General features: G+C 34.6%; 1 protein-coding gene across 1 annotated transcript in view; it reads left to right on the forward strand.

The window, feature by feature from the left end:
- LOC149787927 (sterile alpha motif domain-containing protein 9-like) overlaps window positions 1–8,824 on the forward strand; it is a 51,679-nt gene extending 42,855 nt beyond the window's left edge. Inside the window, exons 8-9 of the mRNA XM_089974184.1 lie at window positions 1,214–7,344; window positions 8,372–8,824. Of these exons, the coding sequence (XP_089830310.1) occupies window positions 1,214–7,344; window positions 8,372–8,440 (6,200 nt within the window). The 3' untranslated portion in view covers window positions 8,441–8,824. The remainder of the gene's footprint in view (window positions 1–1,213; window positions 7,345–8,371) is intronic.
- The last annotated feature ends 10,116 nt before the right edge of the window (window positions 8,825–18,940 follow it).

Raw genomic sequence — 18,940 nt, forward strand, 5'->3', positions numbered from 1 at the left:
CCCCATAAATCAATTCTTCGGTATACCGAAATCCTCTCAAGATCGAATATTTTATTTGGACCCGAATTTGTTCTTCTTTAATATCATCATTTTCTCCAGGTAAACTGAACACCTTCTACTCCGAAAACCGAAACAAAATTTCGGTCACAAATTTAAATTTTACTGTAATAAAAAACTCAAACAATAATACAGAAACTCACTTCAAGCTAAAAAATTGTAACTCACTTCAAGCTAAAAAATTGTAGGTTATCTGCTAAATTCAATGAAACATATATTTATGGACCAGAATTAGCTATGGACATGAGTCAAGTAAAATGACACCCGAAAAACACAAAACCAGATAATGTAAGATTAACAAATATTTTTGTATCCTTATTGGATGCCAGTCACCCGGTAAAAACAAGACTCAACATGTGCCGACATATTACAGTCTGCAATAGGCTATTCCCATATCTTTCCATTTTATAGAAGGGTCAAGAAAGGTGAAGAAGCAAAAACTTGTAGTTAGTTAAGAAATATGATGTACATTTGCATAGTATGTAATCTTGTTTGATGCGATTCATTTGGATAAATAATCAATCGAGCTTTTCAAATAATCAAATAACGGGGCTTTAATTCCCAGGTCTGAGACATTACTTTAGATACTTTGCGACAGGGACCTACAAAACAGTATTCAAAAGGAAAGTACAGCTAAATTTCCTTAAACAGCTTTCTTAATTATTTACACGGAGACACATATGTTCTTTCATATAATTCCATATTCTCTCTCTCTCTCTCTCTCTCTCTCTCTCTCTCTCTCTCTCTCTCTCTCTCTCTCTCAGCTCACACATCAGCTTTCCATATCGTACACACGTATAAAGAAACTTCACTCGCGATCCCTCAAATCAAGCGAAAAAACTATCACGTTATGTTAGTTTTAAATATCTATGGCTTTCTTCGTCTTAAATTTAAGGCTGGTATCAATGAGCATAAAATACATTATTTCTCACGTCTGTGAAAAATTACATTAGTTACATTTATATCTGACGTACTTGTATATCTATAAATGTATATTTTACTCTGATCTATGTAACTTGCTTTTGAGGAGCAAATGTCTTTTTCACAAATCTCTATACTTAATAGACTAGTACAAAAATACATATGAACATTAAAAATCCCATCAGGTCTGTAATTAAATAATTGTATAGATGATGTTTCCTTTCTTTTTATTTAGATATAACAGCAGAGTCCACGGAAGATGAAGTTCAGAAATGGCTTTTGGATGTCATACAGGTTCCTTCAGCATATAGAGATAATTTCAATTTTCTAGATGGAAAATCAATCTATGAATGCCAGGATTATACAGAACTATCCAGTATACTTTCGGTACCAATTGGTTTAGCCCGAAAAATATTTTACATGAGGTCACGGGATTCTTGGCCTACAGATATTGATACAAGTGTAATAAGTACATGGAATGTTGAAGACTTGTCTGATTACCTGAAAAATGTAAAGTATCCACATTTGAAGGATATTTTGCAAGAAAAATGCATAGATGGTCTAAGTTTTCTGACTTATAGTTTTTCCTCAAAAGAGGATTTAAAACGAGATTTAGGGTTACAAGAAGGTGGTTTGCATCTCCGTTTGTGGTCTGAGTCTCGAAAATTGAAAGAATCACCGATCTCAGCCAAGATGGGCATTATAAAAGCTGCCTCATCTGAATGCATGCCAAATGAGTCTGGTTCTTATAATCTTCTGGAGAGTGCTGATCAAGTGCAACAAAGTGAGCAGACAGTTCAAACGGATGAGCTATATCAACGTGCGAAGATTCCTTTCCTACAAGAAAATAATTTTGTCCCAACCGTCGACAGTGCCACAGATGCAAAGAATTGTAAGGAAGATGTGAAACATTATATTTCAGTAGCTGAGAGTCCTTCTGAAAGAGTATTGAATAAACGTGAAGTTTCATCACCAGATATATATCAGTTCTTGCAAACGAAGCTTTGTCTTTGCCGTCTTCAGCCGATAACCAAAGATATGAAGGAATTAAGACTGGTGTCGATTGGATCACCCACCAAATTAAGCAATCAAAATGATTTAGAAAAGGCATTTATGTTTATTATTCTGTATGATAGTAAAAGGAGCAATGTTGAAAAATATTTACAATTTTTGTGGAAGAAGATTATTGAAAATATATGCACGTGGGTTAAATATTTACCAGCACTGTTACAAGAGAAATTTAAATATGCCAAGGGAACACCGGGGTCATTTAATGTCAACGGCAGGAAAGTCAAATTGTCTAATGTGCATAAACGACATTATCTAAAACAAATAGAACACGATATACTTCCACATCAACACTCTTTTCTGCTAATTGACGACTGTATCTTAGAAGATTCTTTCTTACCTAACAATGGATTCAGGGTCCATCTTGATCAAAAGGGTTTGCATGAATATGGTTTCTGTTTCTATGCTAATGTGAACTATCTAACATTTAACAGTAGGGATTCTTTCGGAGAATTTACTGAATTTATAGAAAAACACGTTAGATCGGAAAATGTTGCAGTTTCATTGTTTTCACAGGCAAACAATCATTTATTTTTGGAGAAAAATGAACACAGTCGAGAATCGAAATTAGATCAAGAAAAAGTAGAACATGATCACGTTTTTGAAACAGGACAAGATAAAACCTCAGACGAATCATATACAACCGAACCTAAGTGTTCTGACAGACTAAATGATGAAATTTCTGAAAACAAATCATTTGAAGATAGTAAGACAAATGTAGAAAGTTGTAAAGATTCTTCTGCACAGAATTCCGCGGACAATTTGGTTATAAACATAAGCGATAAGCGTCAAAATCGAAGACGCTTTAAATCAGAGGGCTCGTCCGCTATGTATCACAAAGACTGGGTTCTTGATAGACAAGAAACTGGCAGCGGGATGATGATTCCCTCGGTGGAGTTCAAATACTTTTCCACAAGCTTCAAAAATGGAGATGAAAATGAACCCGTCAAAAAATTCATTCTCGAAACTTTACGTTTTGCATGTGGTTGTCTGAATCGCCGTAGGAATGGTACCATCTACTTTGGTGTCGCCGATGGTGGCGAACCCATAGAAGGTGTGAAGTACCGAGATGGGCAAATTATTGGTTTCCCAATTCACGATTTTGATCAATGTACCATGAAAAAGTACATAGATGAGTTGTATAACGCTGTAGACAAGTTTGTTGAGCATGCAGATGCCAAGAAAGCTGCCAGAGAATGTATAAAGTCACCCGAATTCATTCAAGTCACTTCCCTCACTGGTTTGAATTTATTTGTCATGGAAGTTGACATAGAACCTTCAATATCGTTTTGTAAATTTGTACCGTTTTATTTGAATATTATGAAACTTCACCAGGACACAGGTAGAAAACTAAAACGAAAAAGTCAGCCACCGTGTCTCTTTGTTCGGGATGGCTCAAACACTTCACAAGTAAGTGAAACTGATGAGAAATATGAACTTGAATCGCTTCAAAAATACGACCTGCAAAGGGAATTTGAAGAATCATGTTCTATACCACACTCGTTTGTCCCTGAAAAGAAAGCAGAAAAATTGTATAGGAAAATTTGTATGGGACAGCAAGCGCTAGATAAATCACTCTGGCCAATTCTCGTACTTACCAAGCCTGACGATATGAAAGTTAAAAGTCAGACCTGGCTTGATAACTTTAAGTTTATAAGATTGGGAAATTGGGTTTGCGTATTTGATTTTGATGACTGTTCCTATGAAAGCGGCATATTTGGTAGGATATTTCCAAAAGCCAAAGCAACGGTCACAAATGAAGAAAAATTCAGATTCGTCGAAAATGTAATTCAGTTGAGAGATGAGTTAGAATCACCGGAAAAAGTCGTATGGATTTTCTCAAATGGAAGAAAAGAACTAGGAAAAGTTCATAAAGGAAGAAAAGAGTGGAATGATGAATACTCTTCTGGTTTAAAAGGTGCTGTACAGTTCTTTCACCAAAGATGCGTGATTCCCGAGAAACGGGCAATAGTTATATTGCTTCTTCTGTCAAATGATTTTGCAGGTGTTGTTGAGACGCTGTATGAACTTGTAAGTCATTTCAGTTGGAAACAGATAGTTATTATAGCAGATGAAAGAGAAACTTTTAAATCTTTTTCACACATTATTGAGTCAGAGCGAAGCTACTACCAAGAAGAATTGGCGAGTTGTTCTATTGTGGGGTTGTCATGGGAGGAAGTTTGCAGTGTGTTTGCAGAAGCCATGGGTATCGAAGATGACTGTGACTGCAAAATACCTTCAACATCTGGCGCAATTATGACTGTAAATCCAAGATTTCTAGAACAACTAAAAGATATACAAATACTCAGTGCCACTACATGTGAAAATAGGAAGTTTAAAAAGGACGAGAAAATGTCCTTTTCTTATGAAATTGAGAAAAAGTTTTACCAAGGAAACAGGGTAGACTGGTGGAATTTTTACTTTGAGACACATGTTTTAACACGGCATTGTTTCTGTAGCTTGAAGGAAAAAGTATTTACCGCTCTAACCTCGCCTAGAAATGACCAACAAAAAATAATAACTGTCTCTATCATACACGAACCTGGTGCTGGGGGAACAACTCTGGCAAGACATATAATCTGGGACTTTCGAAAGGACTTCAAATGTGCTATACTCGAACGACTAACCGAAAATACATGTAATGAGATATTTGAACTGTGGAAGATGTTTGAGCCACCAGAAGATTTGAAATTTGCAAAACCGGTTTTAGTATTAGTTGATGATCTCTCACAAGCTGACATAAGTTTAAATGATTTATATGGTAAAATTCATTTTATGTACCTTGGACAAAACTTGAACACGAAGACAGCAACACCTGTATGTGTCCTATTAAAATGTGTACGAGAAGAAGATTTCTCAATGTTGCATGCACATGATAAAATTAATGAAGAAGTCACAGTGCTACTCAGACAAAAATTGGAAGAAAAAGGTCCTATCAATGAAAAGGAGTGGTGTGAAAATAAATATCACGAGATTGAAAAAACCGGACAAGAACTAGGTCTTGGTAAATATAAACCTGAACATCTAATAGCATTTATGATATTAAGAAGTAACTTTAACTTAGCATTCGTCAGCAACACAATCAAAAAACTACTGAGAAACATTGATCCAGAATCAAATCAATTCAGGCTTCTGAAATATGCATCTTTATTATTTAGTTATGTTGAATCTCACAATGAGGCCATAGACATTCATATCCCTCTTGAATGTTGCGATCAATTAATGGCAAATACAAACATATTAAAAGCGCGATCACCAGAGGATCGTCCATGGGAGTACCTGCTTCACGAACCTGTCAAAATTCTTCTTCGTATTGAGGATAAACAGAGGGGTAGTGGACGGCAAATTAAAATGGCACATCCAAATTTGGCCCGCCAAGTTTTGGAATGTATTAGAAATAAAACCAACCAGTCAATTGTAAATATAACTTTAGAGTACCTGAAATCCGATTTACTGAATAATTTTTCTTATGCTAAGTTATTCATCCAGGAAATGACGAAAGAAATGTTAATACGTCGGAAAAAGGAAGAGTACGACGATATGAAGAACACAAAATTCTCTCCCTTAGTCGAAGATATGCTAAGAGATAGTTCCTATCAAGAAGTAGCCGACGTTCTTGTTCTTGGCTACGAGCAGTTAAAGGATGGAATGATAGCTCAGCAGCTCGCTAGAGTTTATATTCATGTAAAAGAATTCGAAATGGCAAAGACATGGGCAGACACTGCCCGAAGTATAGCTCCTCAACGCTTCGGTTTTATTCATACTTGCGGGCTAGTTATGAGGGAAAAGTTTTCACATTTATCGAAAAAGATATCGAAGAAGAAAGCTCATATACCCTCCAACCTTTCAGACCAGATCTCTCTAATAGAAATTGCATTCCAGGCCATAGACATATTTAATGAAGCGACTAGATTAATCATAAAGCTAAATGCTTCGAGTGATTTGTTAATATATGCAGACACGATAGATATAATTTTGCAACTACTCTCTTTTGTAAGCGAAAATGTTGAGCCATTTAAGGAGTTGTCCGTGCTCCACAATTATCTGGTTAGTCCAGATTTTATTCCTGAAGAACTCCCCGAAGAATGGGAACCTTTTCATGACAAATTTAAAGCCTTGTACGAAATGGGTGAATCCGCTTTCAGGCATGTTGAGGACCTAATATTTTGTCACACGACCATTTATGAAAGAAAACATTTTCATACAAAAGAAAGAAAGGAACATAGATCAAACAGAAATGTCAAATTTAGGCTACCAGATATGCAATCGAAATTTTCTAACTTTTTTGGAGAAAAGGGGGAAGATATGAAAGAAATATATACTACCGATCCTGATCTGAGAAACAGATGGTATAGGGGAAAACTTCTGGGTATGAAGGCAAATTCCTTCATCAAAATATTTGATATAATAGCTCTGATTAAAAAAAGGAAACATAATAAAGATGAAGCCAAAGCAAAACTCTTAGAGGCAAAAGAGTATCTGAAAAAAATTATGCCACTGTCCGATTGTGATCTGGCGAATAAAATATCTATTAATGTTGCATTGGCTCTTCTCAGAGCTCCAAACAGAGAGAGCACTCAAAGCGTATTTGCCTTTTGTAAAGAGCTTATTGATTTGAATGGAACATTTCTTGATGTAGCCTATCTCTTTATCATGATAATACTTTGGCCCAACAAGGAAAACATGGATGGAGTGGAGTACGACGATAAGCTGTTCCACAAGGCTTTAAGGACACTGGGAGATCTATACAACAATAAAAAGGAACAAATGCTTGCAAGCAAACCAGAAGTCTTGAGGTTTAAACAAGAACATAATATATTCCGAGCAACAACTCAATTCTTTTTGATACGTGGCAAAGGCCTGCAATCAGTTTGTCACAGGAGTACATTGTTTGTGAAAGACACGGCTGATTTAGCTTGGGACGAATTATGGGATTCTCCTCCACAGCACCTAAATCTTATGTTACTGAGTGGAGTTGCTTCATCTTCATCAAAAGGAAATTTCATAATTGTGCTCAATAATAAATCAAACCAAGGCGATACAATAAAAATCCGTAATAGCTATAAGCAACCTGCCTTTGTATCTGAGCAACGCGTTACGTTTTATCTGGGCTTCAGTTTTGAAGGACTTGTGGCATATGGTGTCAAAGCCAACAATGGCAGTAATATTCACCACTGGAACTATTCAAGTTGCACTAACTATGAAGAAGCGTCCAAAGATGAACTATGTCACAAAATCCGGAAAATAGAAGAAATAAAAGCCAAGAGAGAGAAAAATCTGCCCCTGCATCCAGAAGAGGTAGGCATAGTTAGAGTGAGAGGAAATTTCTCCATGTCTCCTTAAAACAACTAAATTCTCTACTCAGAATCCTTTATATTTAATGAGGTTTCTCCACGCTACAAAAATAGCATGCAACACAATTTCAATTGATAGGAACAATGTTCTTCAGCGAATTCCCTACTCTACTTAAAATCGACACCAGCAGTAAATATAAAACCAAGAAGCTGTTAAATCTTCTTCTAAAATTTCGAAGTTCAAAGTCACAGCGGTTATTATATCGTAACTGATGTATGATTAAGTAGAATTATCAAACGAAAAAGGGAAATCACTAGTGAATAGGTATTTATCCCTATTGCTTCAGGTTTTACGTGTTCATGGATCAAAGTCATTCAATTAAGTCACTGAAATATTAGCTGGACGAGATGCTTCCTCCCGAGATCGACAACAATGAAAATTCAGCTAGAATGGCATATATTAATAATTAATAATTACGTTTTCGCGGGCGATGTATCCCTTTACAGGTAAAGTAATTATTATTCCTTTACACTTAGAACAGTAGATCAGTGTCATCTTTAGGTAAATATTAATTTAGAATTTTGTTTCTCCAAAGTATTAAAGATTATTATGCGATAATGGATATCTACAATTTAATAAATCTGAATCCATTGTTAACAAGATAAATAAAGCTTTCTTGCTGGTTCGTAATACAAAAACACAGGCAAATCACCAAACTGTATGTTCTTCACGTGTATGTTTTTAGTATTTAAGGACATACGAGGAAGGTGCCCATAACTTTTTTTCACTGATCACACTTGTCATCCCTAATAACTGTGCACAAGACACAAGGGACTTTTGTACTGTTATTTTTATGAAGGCAATCACGAACTTTTTAAAAAAAATCAAATCATACGGAAAGGCTCTTTATTATATACACAGAACTCTATCACTACACTGTACTTATAAAATGATAAATTAATAGATATTCATTTTTTAAATCATGTTTCTTTGCTCATAACTTTGTCAAAATATTTTTTAACACTTTCAGCAACAGCTGCTGCAGGATGAAGAGGACATCTCGGACGCCCTGTTGAGATTCGAGGAACAATTTGATTGATCCTTTAAGTTGCTTTTAATCGTGTATGACAAAAGCCATTTACGTTTTTTAATAAGTTATTCTATCTTGCATGCATATCGCCTCTGACAAAAGACTTTCTTCAGATGCTACTTAAATAGGACATTTTACTCCAATGAAAATCAGGGAAGGGATTAACGTTTTTGTTCCACGACGAACGAGAATGGTTTGGCCCAATTACAGGCTGGAGACAAACGACTTAATATCTGATGGCGAAAATTACCACCATGTACAAAATTTACTAACGATATTTTATCTCAGTAGTGTTATGCATGGAGGTAGAAAATGTGTTATGTGAATGATGTACAGGGATAATAGACGAGTTATAATAATAATAATAATAATAATAATAATAACAATGTCATATATATATATATATATATATATATATATATATATATATATATATATATATATATATATATATATATACACACAGTTACGTAATTTTCATATGATTGTATTTTGGAAAGTTGGACTTATCCATTTAGGCCGATTTTTGCCCATGAACATTCATTTGCAGTATCCAGTATTGTTCTTTACTTATTCCTTCTGTATCGTTCTACCCAGAGTTAGATTTACTTTGTAACATCCTTTGAATGTCCAGTTGAGTTGTAGAAAATGACACCCGATCCCTACATTGTTGCGAATGTGGTTCTTATGCATATACATTCGTTTTCTGAAATCAACTGTTTCGCTAATATATTGTAACGGCGAGCTGAATGTTTGCTATTTTGTTATAATAAATGTTATTCCCGATTTAACCAGAATAAACAAGGCAATAAACCCACGTGTCAACCGTAGTTATATATCCACTGAATTAACACGTTTCCACTGTGCTATTCATTATTTAGTAATCAATATACAATTGTGGTGTTTAAAATGTATATTGCGAGTCCACTTCAAGTTCTGCACATGCTTATGTTATCGTAATTCTTTATTATTTCGTGCAGTGTTTACAAAAGCGGTGTTCTTTGCATTTCTGAGGATGCATCTTGTTTCTTATGATCTGTGTTAGCCGCCTTCTGATTCGTCGCTTGACATTCGTCTTCGGCAACGACCGGCTCTCGGCGCTTGTAAGGGTTGCAGGGGCGCGTGCCTTAATACCATAAACACCGTTGCGTTTGGGGGTTAGAGGAGAGTTTCCTGTATAGTTTTTACCTACCCATATTAAGATGCCTTTATTATTATTCCGATGCGTGTTTCTTGCAATATAGTTACTTTTGGAAGCTCCGAGTTCCATCATACATGTATATGATGCTATGCCGGTGGGGGGGGGGGGGGTCTCAATGGCGTGTGTGTGTGTGTGTGTGGATCTCCATTCCATTAGTTCAACTCGCGTGTACTTTAACATAGATTGACTTAGATTCTTATGGGTTTTTCCATTGAGTAAGCTTGTCCTTTACTAAGTAATCTTACCATACTGAAAATTAAAGTCAAAGTAATATAATTTGAATGAAATTCATGAATAAAGAAGTGATTTAACCTTAGTTCACTCTTTCTCTTTATTAGTATCCCTTGGGCCCAATATTTTAGTCAGTGTCGTTGACTATTTTTTTAGCGTCGTCTCCTGAAAAGGGTTTCTGTGCACTGTGTGTGCCGCTTTTTAAAAAGCATCCTAGTTTTTGAATGTTTTAACGCCTAATGCGCTACAATATTTCTTCCATATTAGGTAATATACTTAATTTTTGGTTAAACATCACAAATTCTGACTGACTATCGATAGAGCTGACTCCTGTCCTCGAACTTCTGAACGAACTGGCCTCAGCCATGTTACATATCAGGCAACGTTTGTCCATGCAACAGTATATGCCTGAACATGTTTTGTCTCTCACGCTACCGCGGCACGTACCAGATGGCCCTTAAAATTTGTTATTGTTGTTCTTGTTATAGGTCGTAACGCCATTTTCAGCACAATATAGCTATACATAGCGGCCAGTATAGATGGTGCAGGAAGAACCTGGGAAAACCCGGAAAGAATAAACGAACCACGAAAAGATACTGGCAAGCTTTCTCACATGCTAACATTCTCTGAACCCGAGACTAGAGACAGAGGTGAGATGGCAATGCTCCGTAACGGTGAGCGCTTTAGGATTTAGACCACTCGGCCACTTGGGGTCCCCCATAAAAATTTTAAACGTATGTATGTATGTATGTATGTATGTATGTATCTCTCTCTCTCTCTATATATATATATATATATGTGTGTGTGTGTGTGTGTGTGTGTGTGTGTGTGGAGAAAGAGAGAGAGAGATACACATTAGAAATAACACGGCTTTTAGAGTATTGGTATAAAGCAATTTGTTATACCAATAATATTGGTATATCAAATTGTGATCCGCCCATACTCGCGACCTTGTGCAGTTGATTCTAGATCAATGATTAATTTCCACATAACAATCATTAGTGACGTATGAAAATAACGATACAAAATATGAATAATCCCCGTTTTCTAAATGAATCTAATGTTACGTGTTTAGGCTCAAATAAACAGTAACACAGAAAGAGTGAAAACAATAACCTTTTTAAAATTTAACAAATAATTTATTTTCCTGGAAAAATTCTGTAAAATAGAAAAAAGGAGAACAACTTACGGTTTCAAGAATCAAATCCAATAATAATCTAAGAATAACGTACGAATTAAATTGCAAAATTCCTAGTAATAAATGTTCTAATATTTTCAAATTCGAATACTGATGGGAAATCCAAGATGGATGACGATGACGTATGCTGTAGTCAGTACTGTGCTTATCTACAGTTCCTTGTAGAAATACAAATAATGGCACTCCGGTGTTGGAAATCCAAATTAAATTTGTAGGCAATGTCTTTCCAGAATTTCTGTGTGAGCACTCCTCAAAATATTTCCAGAAAAAAAGAATTAATCATTTTGAAATCCAAATGATCTGAAGAAAATTATAACTCAAAATCTGGCTACAGCAAAATAACTTGACATCAGTGTAAAAAGCCCAAAATTGAGAAATCTCTCTCAAAGCATCTCTATTAAAACTAACAAATGCGTAGTAATGGACAAACCGGAATTGCTAAATCAAAAGGTGAGGGCTCACGTGATCGTGTTTATGTCACGTACACCAAAAATGACCATGACGACAACCAATCATTTTAAAATAGAATAGAACGTGTTTGCGAAGGTTTCTACAAGATCTGAAACAAGGTCAATATTTAGATCAACACTTGGTGTTTACGAAAGAATGATTCAGGTCAACTAATTTTCTGGAAAAATATCATCACCAGTGAATAAATTTACATTATAATAACATATAATAGAATAAAAAATTAAAACTGACAAAGAATTAAATTAAAATAAATATGAATTAAATCAGATATATGTAACAAATATGTTACAAATTTTCATCGCAATCCTTTCTGCTTTCTATTCCCCCTTCCCTCCTTTGCATAAAGGACAAACAACGCAGAAATGTGCAGTGAGAGAGAAAATGAATTTTGGCTCTACTAAAACCTTGAAATAGAAATTATACCATGTAACCTTAAAAAAATATGGTTCTTCATAACGAAATGTGTGCACTTTCCTTGGTATTTATGTACAGTGTTTGTCAATGATACAAAGATGAAACCATGTCGACATTATACAGTACATTTCTCGTTTACGTGGTACACATACATATTATGATGTTGTAAAAAATTATTATTATTAATTAAATATAGAAATGTCCAAAGGCCGATCTCTCTCTCTCTCTCTCTCTCTCTCTCTCTCTCTCTCTCTGGACCATCGCAGCAAGATAAGTGCTTAAATCTATGAAATGACGAGAGTAGAGGATTTTCGTTTGGGTCATCCCACGATGTCTCTGAACTTATGAATGATGGTAAAAGTTAAGTCAAACCGACCAAAGGATTTTGGTTCAGTTTGGAATTTTAGATAATTTACATCGTGGAATCTCTCTTCTTGGGGATATCGTTGCTGCAGCTTTGAAAGAGATCAACGGGTTTAGAAGGTTTTTTCTTAGTGCGATAAGAATATTTCAGGTTTGCAATACGGAATCACATATTGAACATCTGCATTGACCGCCAGATTAGCCTTTTTAGATTAAATGTGTATGTAATAAAATGTTTGTATATTTTAGACATACTATCACGATATATGATCAGAATGATGTGTTATATGCATCATAGCTCCCAATACATAAGGATCCACATTCTATAATGTCTTCCATAAGTGATGTTACATAACTTACCCATTACCATGGCGAGCGTAAATTCATAAAAGCAAATATTACAATGTATAACGAAAAACAACTGACTTTGTCTGTTTACAGGTAGACATGGTTAATTAAACACTGACAGGACTCACCGTACTAATTCAGTTCCCTAAGTAAACCTATGCAAACACTATGATATTAAAAATTAAATAATAACTTAAAATTTCTGAGTGCTCATTATCAACCCTGTCAACCCTGATCAGTGTAGATGAAACCTATATGACAGTTTCTGTGTAAGGAAAATGATATAAGCCGCGGCATTTTTTTTTTGACCTACGTGTACTTGAAACATGTGCTTTCAATTCCGCACCAAAGAGTCAGGTGCTAATTTCAGTAATGAGCGTTCCAAACTCACGACTGTGAAAAGACTGAAACTCCATCAATAAAATCATGTCTCTATATTTTTCAGTTACAACTAGGATAAGCTCTCCAAAAGATTTATTCCCTAAAATATAACTTACATTATCAACCAATCCCATATATACTCTATCGTATCTTCAACCATTTCCAGGCGGATTACCATTTTTCCATACCATTACTACAGTGTGTCATAGACATGTCAAAGAGCGACAACAGGCGCGCTCGTTCTTAAATTAATTCGAATGGCATGGAATACATTTATGGCACAGAGTGAGTTCCAGCTTTTCTGGTGTTAGCTTAAATATTGAAAAATAAAGCAAAGATAGTTTGGATCAGAAGCAGAACAGATAGCAAAAAGAAATAATTACAGAATATAATCTTAACTGGGTTTGTACCGAGTTTGCTGTTTTAATTTTACCCTTTTTCATCTACCATCAAAAGCACTACAACTCTTAACTACCCAGGATACTCAAAATAATTATATCGTTATTCATGAACTGATCAATTGAAGTGATCGAGTTCTGTATCACACACCTGTTCTGGATTGTTCTGGCCGATTCGTTTGGTTAATGAAGCACATAAGACAACCATAAGTGGTGCAACTATCTAAATAACCTGACCTGCTATCACAAAACAACGGAACAAGCTGCTTGGAATACCCATCATGTAATATAATTCAAAATCCTTGCTAAAACTGATACAAAGTTTCTAAATAAATTTTTTTTTCTTTCATCCTTTTTCATAAACTCAATAAACGTTCTAAAATTTCTATAGAGTTGATGCACAACCGTTATGCTTGAAATAATAGCAACACCTTCTTTACCGTGTTCGTTGTGCGAAAAGCATAATCAGATATAGCCAGTCCTGTATTCGAGTAATAGTAGCCGTAATCATCACTCTCTTCATTTTAAATAATTTTCCCAGTCTTTCTCCAAAATGACGTTTTCTTCTCTAACTTTTTATTCATATTCTTTATAAAATGGTAAAGCAGTGTTTGAATTCACTCATATGTTTCAGTAATTGTGCAATATTTCATTTTAGCACGTTACAGTTTTACATGTAATGTGAGATTTTTACTGTTGTGTTTATCTAATTTGAATGAATCTATCTTGGACATGTTTGAAGACCCGTTTATCCTAATGGAGTGAAAGATTGGATGAAAGATGAAGTAGGCCTAACAATGGAAATAAAATTTTGAATAACATACATAAAAGTATATATATTTCCTACACCGGAAACGAAAGTAGTCCGTAAGGGATAAGAGCTATTGCCACTGCGGCGATATAAGGTTTCTCACACTGAATCATTTCAATATCTCATTGACTTCCAGTGGTATTTAATTTTTATCAGGATTCTGAAGTTTTAAATCAGGTTCACTTTTATTGGTATTGAGTGCATTTATCATTAACTTGAAGCATATACCGCTTTATGAGCAAGACAAACAACGAAGAACCAAGGATGATGACTGATGTTACTATTATTGTTCAAAATTAGCCTCAGATAAGTCTAAATTTAAAAACAATATCACTTCCAGTTACACCGCTCCGGTGGCCTAGTGGTTAGAGCGTCCGCCTCGGATGTGGGTCGTGAGTTCGAGTCATACCAAAGACTTACAAAAATGGTACTAACAGTTGCCTCGCTGGGCGCTCAGCATTAAGATGTTAGTCTAAGGACAGGTTGGCCTGGTGTCAGGATAATGTGACTGGGTGGGACATCATGCTGCCCCAGTGCTAGACATCACTATAAACTGTCGCACTGCAGACATCGTATCCATATGACTGAAAAATTGTTAAAGCTACATTAAAAATCCAAATCACACACAGACACACACACACACACACACACACACACACACACACACAATTACAATCTATCCATAATTGCTAAAGCCCCAAATAATAATGAAATTTGTGGCCAACAGAAACGATATCTTTATGATTAACACAAAAATAGCCATTTAATGTTTTCCATTTTTATTGGACTATATAAATGGAGAGTACTATCATGGTCAACCTCATTAACATACAGGAAGAGTTTTACTTGGATCCTCCTATAATTGATAGTTTCATTTGTCTATTGTCTTATATAGATTAGAGTTTGTTGTGACATATTACAACTTGAACCAAACATTTAATAATCAGTTATTTCATTGCCATAACGACAAAATGCATAGGAAAGAACACACACACACACACACACACACACACACACACACACACACACATACATATATATATATATATATATATATATATATATATATATATATATATATATATATATATATATATATATATATATATATATATATATATATATATATATAAATACGCACATATATGAAATGAAATTTGTATAAACATGGTTGACCTCAAATATGATGCGTATGATTCGAAAACCACGACAAAACTATTTTAATGGCAGTGATTATTATGTGTTAGAGTCTATCCCTGTGATAAGTATGTTTCACAGTGACTTTTTTCCATAGAAAGACATACACATTTCAGGGTCAGTACAAAGAGTTCGATATACTGATTTAACCTTACGAGTAATAGTAGACGACCGAATGAATTTTATGACATGCCTGTGTTTTACACAAGGCAAACGGGAGAAATATCATTCAGAGCTCCTAATCCTTCTGTACTCTAGGGCAGGGGTCAGCAACCTTTTTTACATAGCGTGCCACTTTTTTTCTGGATTAATTACAAAATGAACGAGCGCGTGCCACCAGTAAAAGAATAACACTGTTAAAATTTAGATTTTTGGCTGCCCTTTGCGTGCCACAAAAAAAGCTCTTGACGTGTCACCTGTGGCACGCGTGCCTTAGGTTGCCGACCCCTGCTCTAGGGCATATATTTTTTTATGTATATTTCGTCGGGCTTGAAAACACGACCGGCACGAAAAGGGAGATAATCCAATATGTGAAATTGCAATATTTGCAAGAGAGCAGAATATGTGTGAAAGAAGTGAGTAATACGTTACCAAACCTTTAATAAAGAAGAAATGGATGCTCGTCATCGTATTCAAAGTTCACTGTGAGATTTATGAGAATCCGAAAACAATTTAGTTGCATGCATAGAGGTTTAAACAATGATTTATTATAATCAGCACAGCTGTGCAAAATTTTTACAGCGTGGAAAATTAAATCGCAAGCTATTCAAAACCAAAATGAAGTAAGACCTCCAAATTTTGGAGTCATGTTACATGTAAACAAAAACTCAAAAGTCTTTGGAAGATATCGAATATAACAAAAGGTTGCAAATTGGAAATATGACAAAGAGTCTAAAAGACAGATTTTTTAGCGCTAGTATTGCACAATATTAAACAACACAGTCACTTCAAACACAACTACAGTTTTAGAAATATTACCAAGGTGACAAACAAGGTCGAGGTCAATCAAATAAATTAGAAGTCCAGTTGATTTTACTGATATTATCAAAATATTTAGTGATCTGACTTCCTGGTCTTAGAAGAAGAAAAAATCTGACTGCTAGAATATTTAGTCCGGTTAGATTTACATCTTTATGGTGTTGCTTTAAAATCGTTATCCAGCCATTGCCCTGGTTAATGTTGCTCATGCTTGATCCAAAGTATAAAAGAACTATCAAAAGTGAACTCAGGCACAACACTGAATGTAGAAAATAAAACTCTAAAACCTAATTGAAAATGGAAACATACAAATGATGGAGCGGTTAAATGGAAGCAAAATGAGCTAGAGCGGGTAAAATTCATCCCAACTTGAATAGTACTTAAAGATTTAGATATTGCTTCTAGTCAGCAAAATGAATTTATATATTACTACTTTGTTATGATTTGTTTGTCTCTATCAACAATGATTTTAATGTGATTGTTGATGCATTACACAAAGTTGGTAATGATGCACAGACGTGTTGCACATGAAAAAGCGTACAGTTTTGGGCTAGATGACATAAACTCTGCCGGGCGAAGAACTTATTATGTTAGTGATATCATTATACAGATGATTATATTTGATATGTTTGAAACAACAACCAAACAATGCTAGGATATATAGGGATTGTATTAAGCTCCATGAAGATTTTGCAAAGTGTTATATATATTTTATTTTATTTATATTCGATTTAATTTAATTGTTTGTTTTAGTTTTGATTTTTTTATTCCATTACTTGCTATTTTAATGTAACTTTATTTACTGGAATAGAGTTCAGTTCTGACTGATTTTTTATATTTTTGACGTAAACAACTTTTTAGAAACATTATATCTAATACTGACTGTTGCCATCATATTAATGCTTAACATTTCCCTCCAATGTATTGTATAAATATTGAATGTCATTAAGACAAGAGACAGTGGTGTACATGGTAATATTAGTTTAACGGATTTTAAGCAGTCAGATATGGTAATGTTAGAAACAATTTCTACCTAGTTCACATATGAAACTGATAAAGATTCTGACCCATTGGAGTTGGAGTCTGCATTTGTCATCACTGTTGTTTTGATAAACTATTGCCCTGGTGTAAAACTAAAGAAATGTTCTCTGTAAAAAGCAGTCGTCTTGAGCCCTAGCTTGGGTGAACATTAAATATTGGTTGGAATATACTTTGTGTTGGATGTTATTGTTTGCAACTTTTGTACCCCGTAACACTGACATAGTTCCTGATCTTGATTCACAACCAGTGATAGTTTGTAATAAACTTTTTTAATTTTTAAAAAATTCTTTCTCGGAGTAAGATTCATAATGTAGATTCGATGCCATACTTGGACTACGTTTTAAATAACGTGTATCAATTAGGTTTTTCCAGAAAAATGACCCACATCCGGGCATCTGATTTGCGTTGTAGCTAGATTTATTATTGATGTTTTGAAAAATAATAGTCATTGCACTTAATAATAGTTAAGGCACTCTTAACACTTGAAAAATTAAAGTGTTTTATGTTGTGACCAGTTTTGGGCTTATTATTTTGTTTAATTTAATTTATTTAGATTACAAGTTTGTTTAGTCTGGAAATACTAGTGCTCTAAATTAATCCTTGACCAAAGATAGTTATTGAAATTTACACAGAATTAAAAAATTGGAATATTATTTTCTGTGATTCAACAAAGAACTGTTGACACATCAGTACGACGCTGACCACAGCATACGACATCGCCTTCCATATCGGATTTCATCGGGTTTCATTAGGACTTTTTATTACTAGGGCTTCTATTGTTTAATTCTTGGATTATTTTTGGATTTGATTCGTAAAACCGTAAGTTCCTTTTCTCATTTTTACCTTCTTTTTCTAGAGAAATAAATTATTTGTTAAATTTTACAAAGCTTGTTGTCTTCGCTCTTTTCTTATTACGTTTTGTAAGAGCCTAGACTCGTAACAAACGTATATAAAGGATAAATACCTTTACTGTCAGCATCTGGTGTAATTCAAATAAATGATCATGGTAAGTATGCCATTTTCACTGATCTCTTTCTTGAAGGTGCGGATAATAAGCTATTTGAATACTTTGGGTTTTGTTTTGAATCAGAAGGCAGAGGAATAGTAGCGTATTCCCTGGCATTAAACTAAATAATCTTTTCTATATATTTTGAAATCATATTCGTTCTTTTCAAAGACTGGATATGTATGAAGGTTCCGTGAAGATGAGGACCAAACATTCTCAAACCATTTTCAAAGAAAGGTAAAATCAAAGTTAATTGGACATCTAATATTTTTACACATAGATAAAACATTTCCTCGGTAGTTATTATCCTTGGAATAGCTATAGCAAATGCCGTGGCTTTTGGGGTATTATGGTAATTATTTTATGAGTTACTGACTCAAGGTGGTGATAATCGTTAGAGAATAAAACAGAAAAGCAAAAGAAGAGTGCGAGAAAGCAAAAATAGAGAAATAAAACTAGGAAACATAAACG

The sequence above is a fragment of the Sinohyriopsis cumingii genome, chromosome 11 (genome assembly GCF_028554795.1).
Source record: "Sinohyriopsis cumingii isolate HCF-2022 chromosome 11, ASM2855479v2, whole genome shotgun sequence".
NCBI classification, from domain to species: Eukaryota; Metazoa; Mollusca; class Bivalvia; order Unionida; family Unionidae; genus Sinohyriopsis; species Sinohyriopsis cumingii.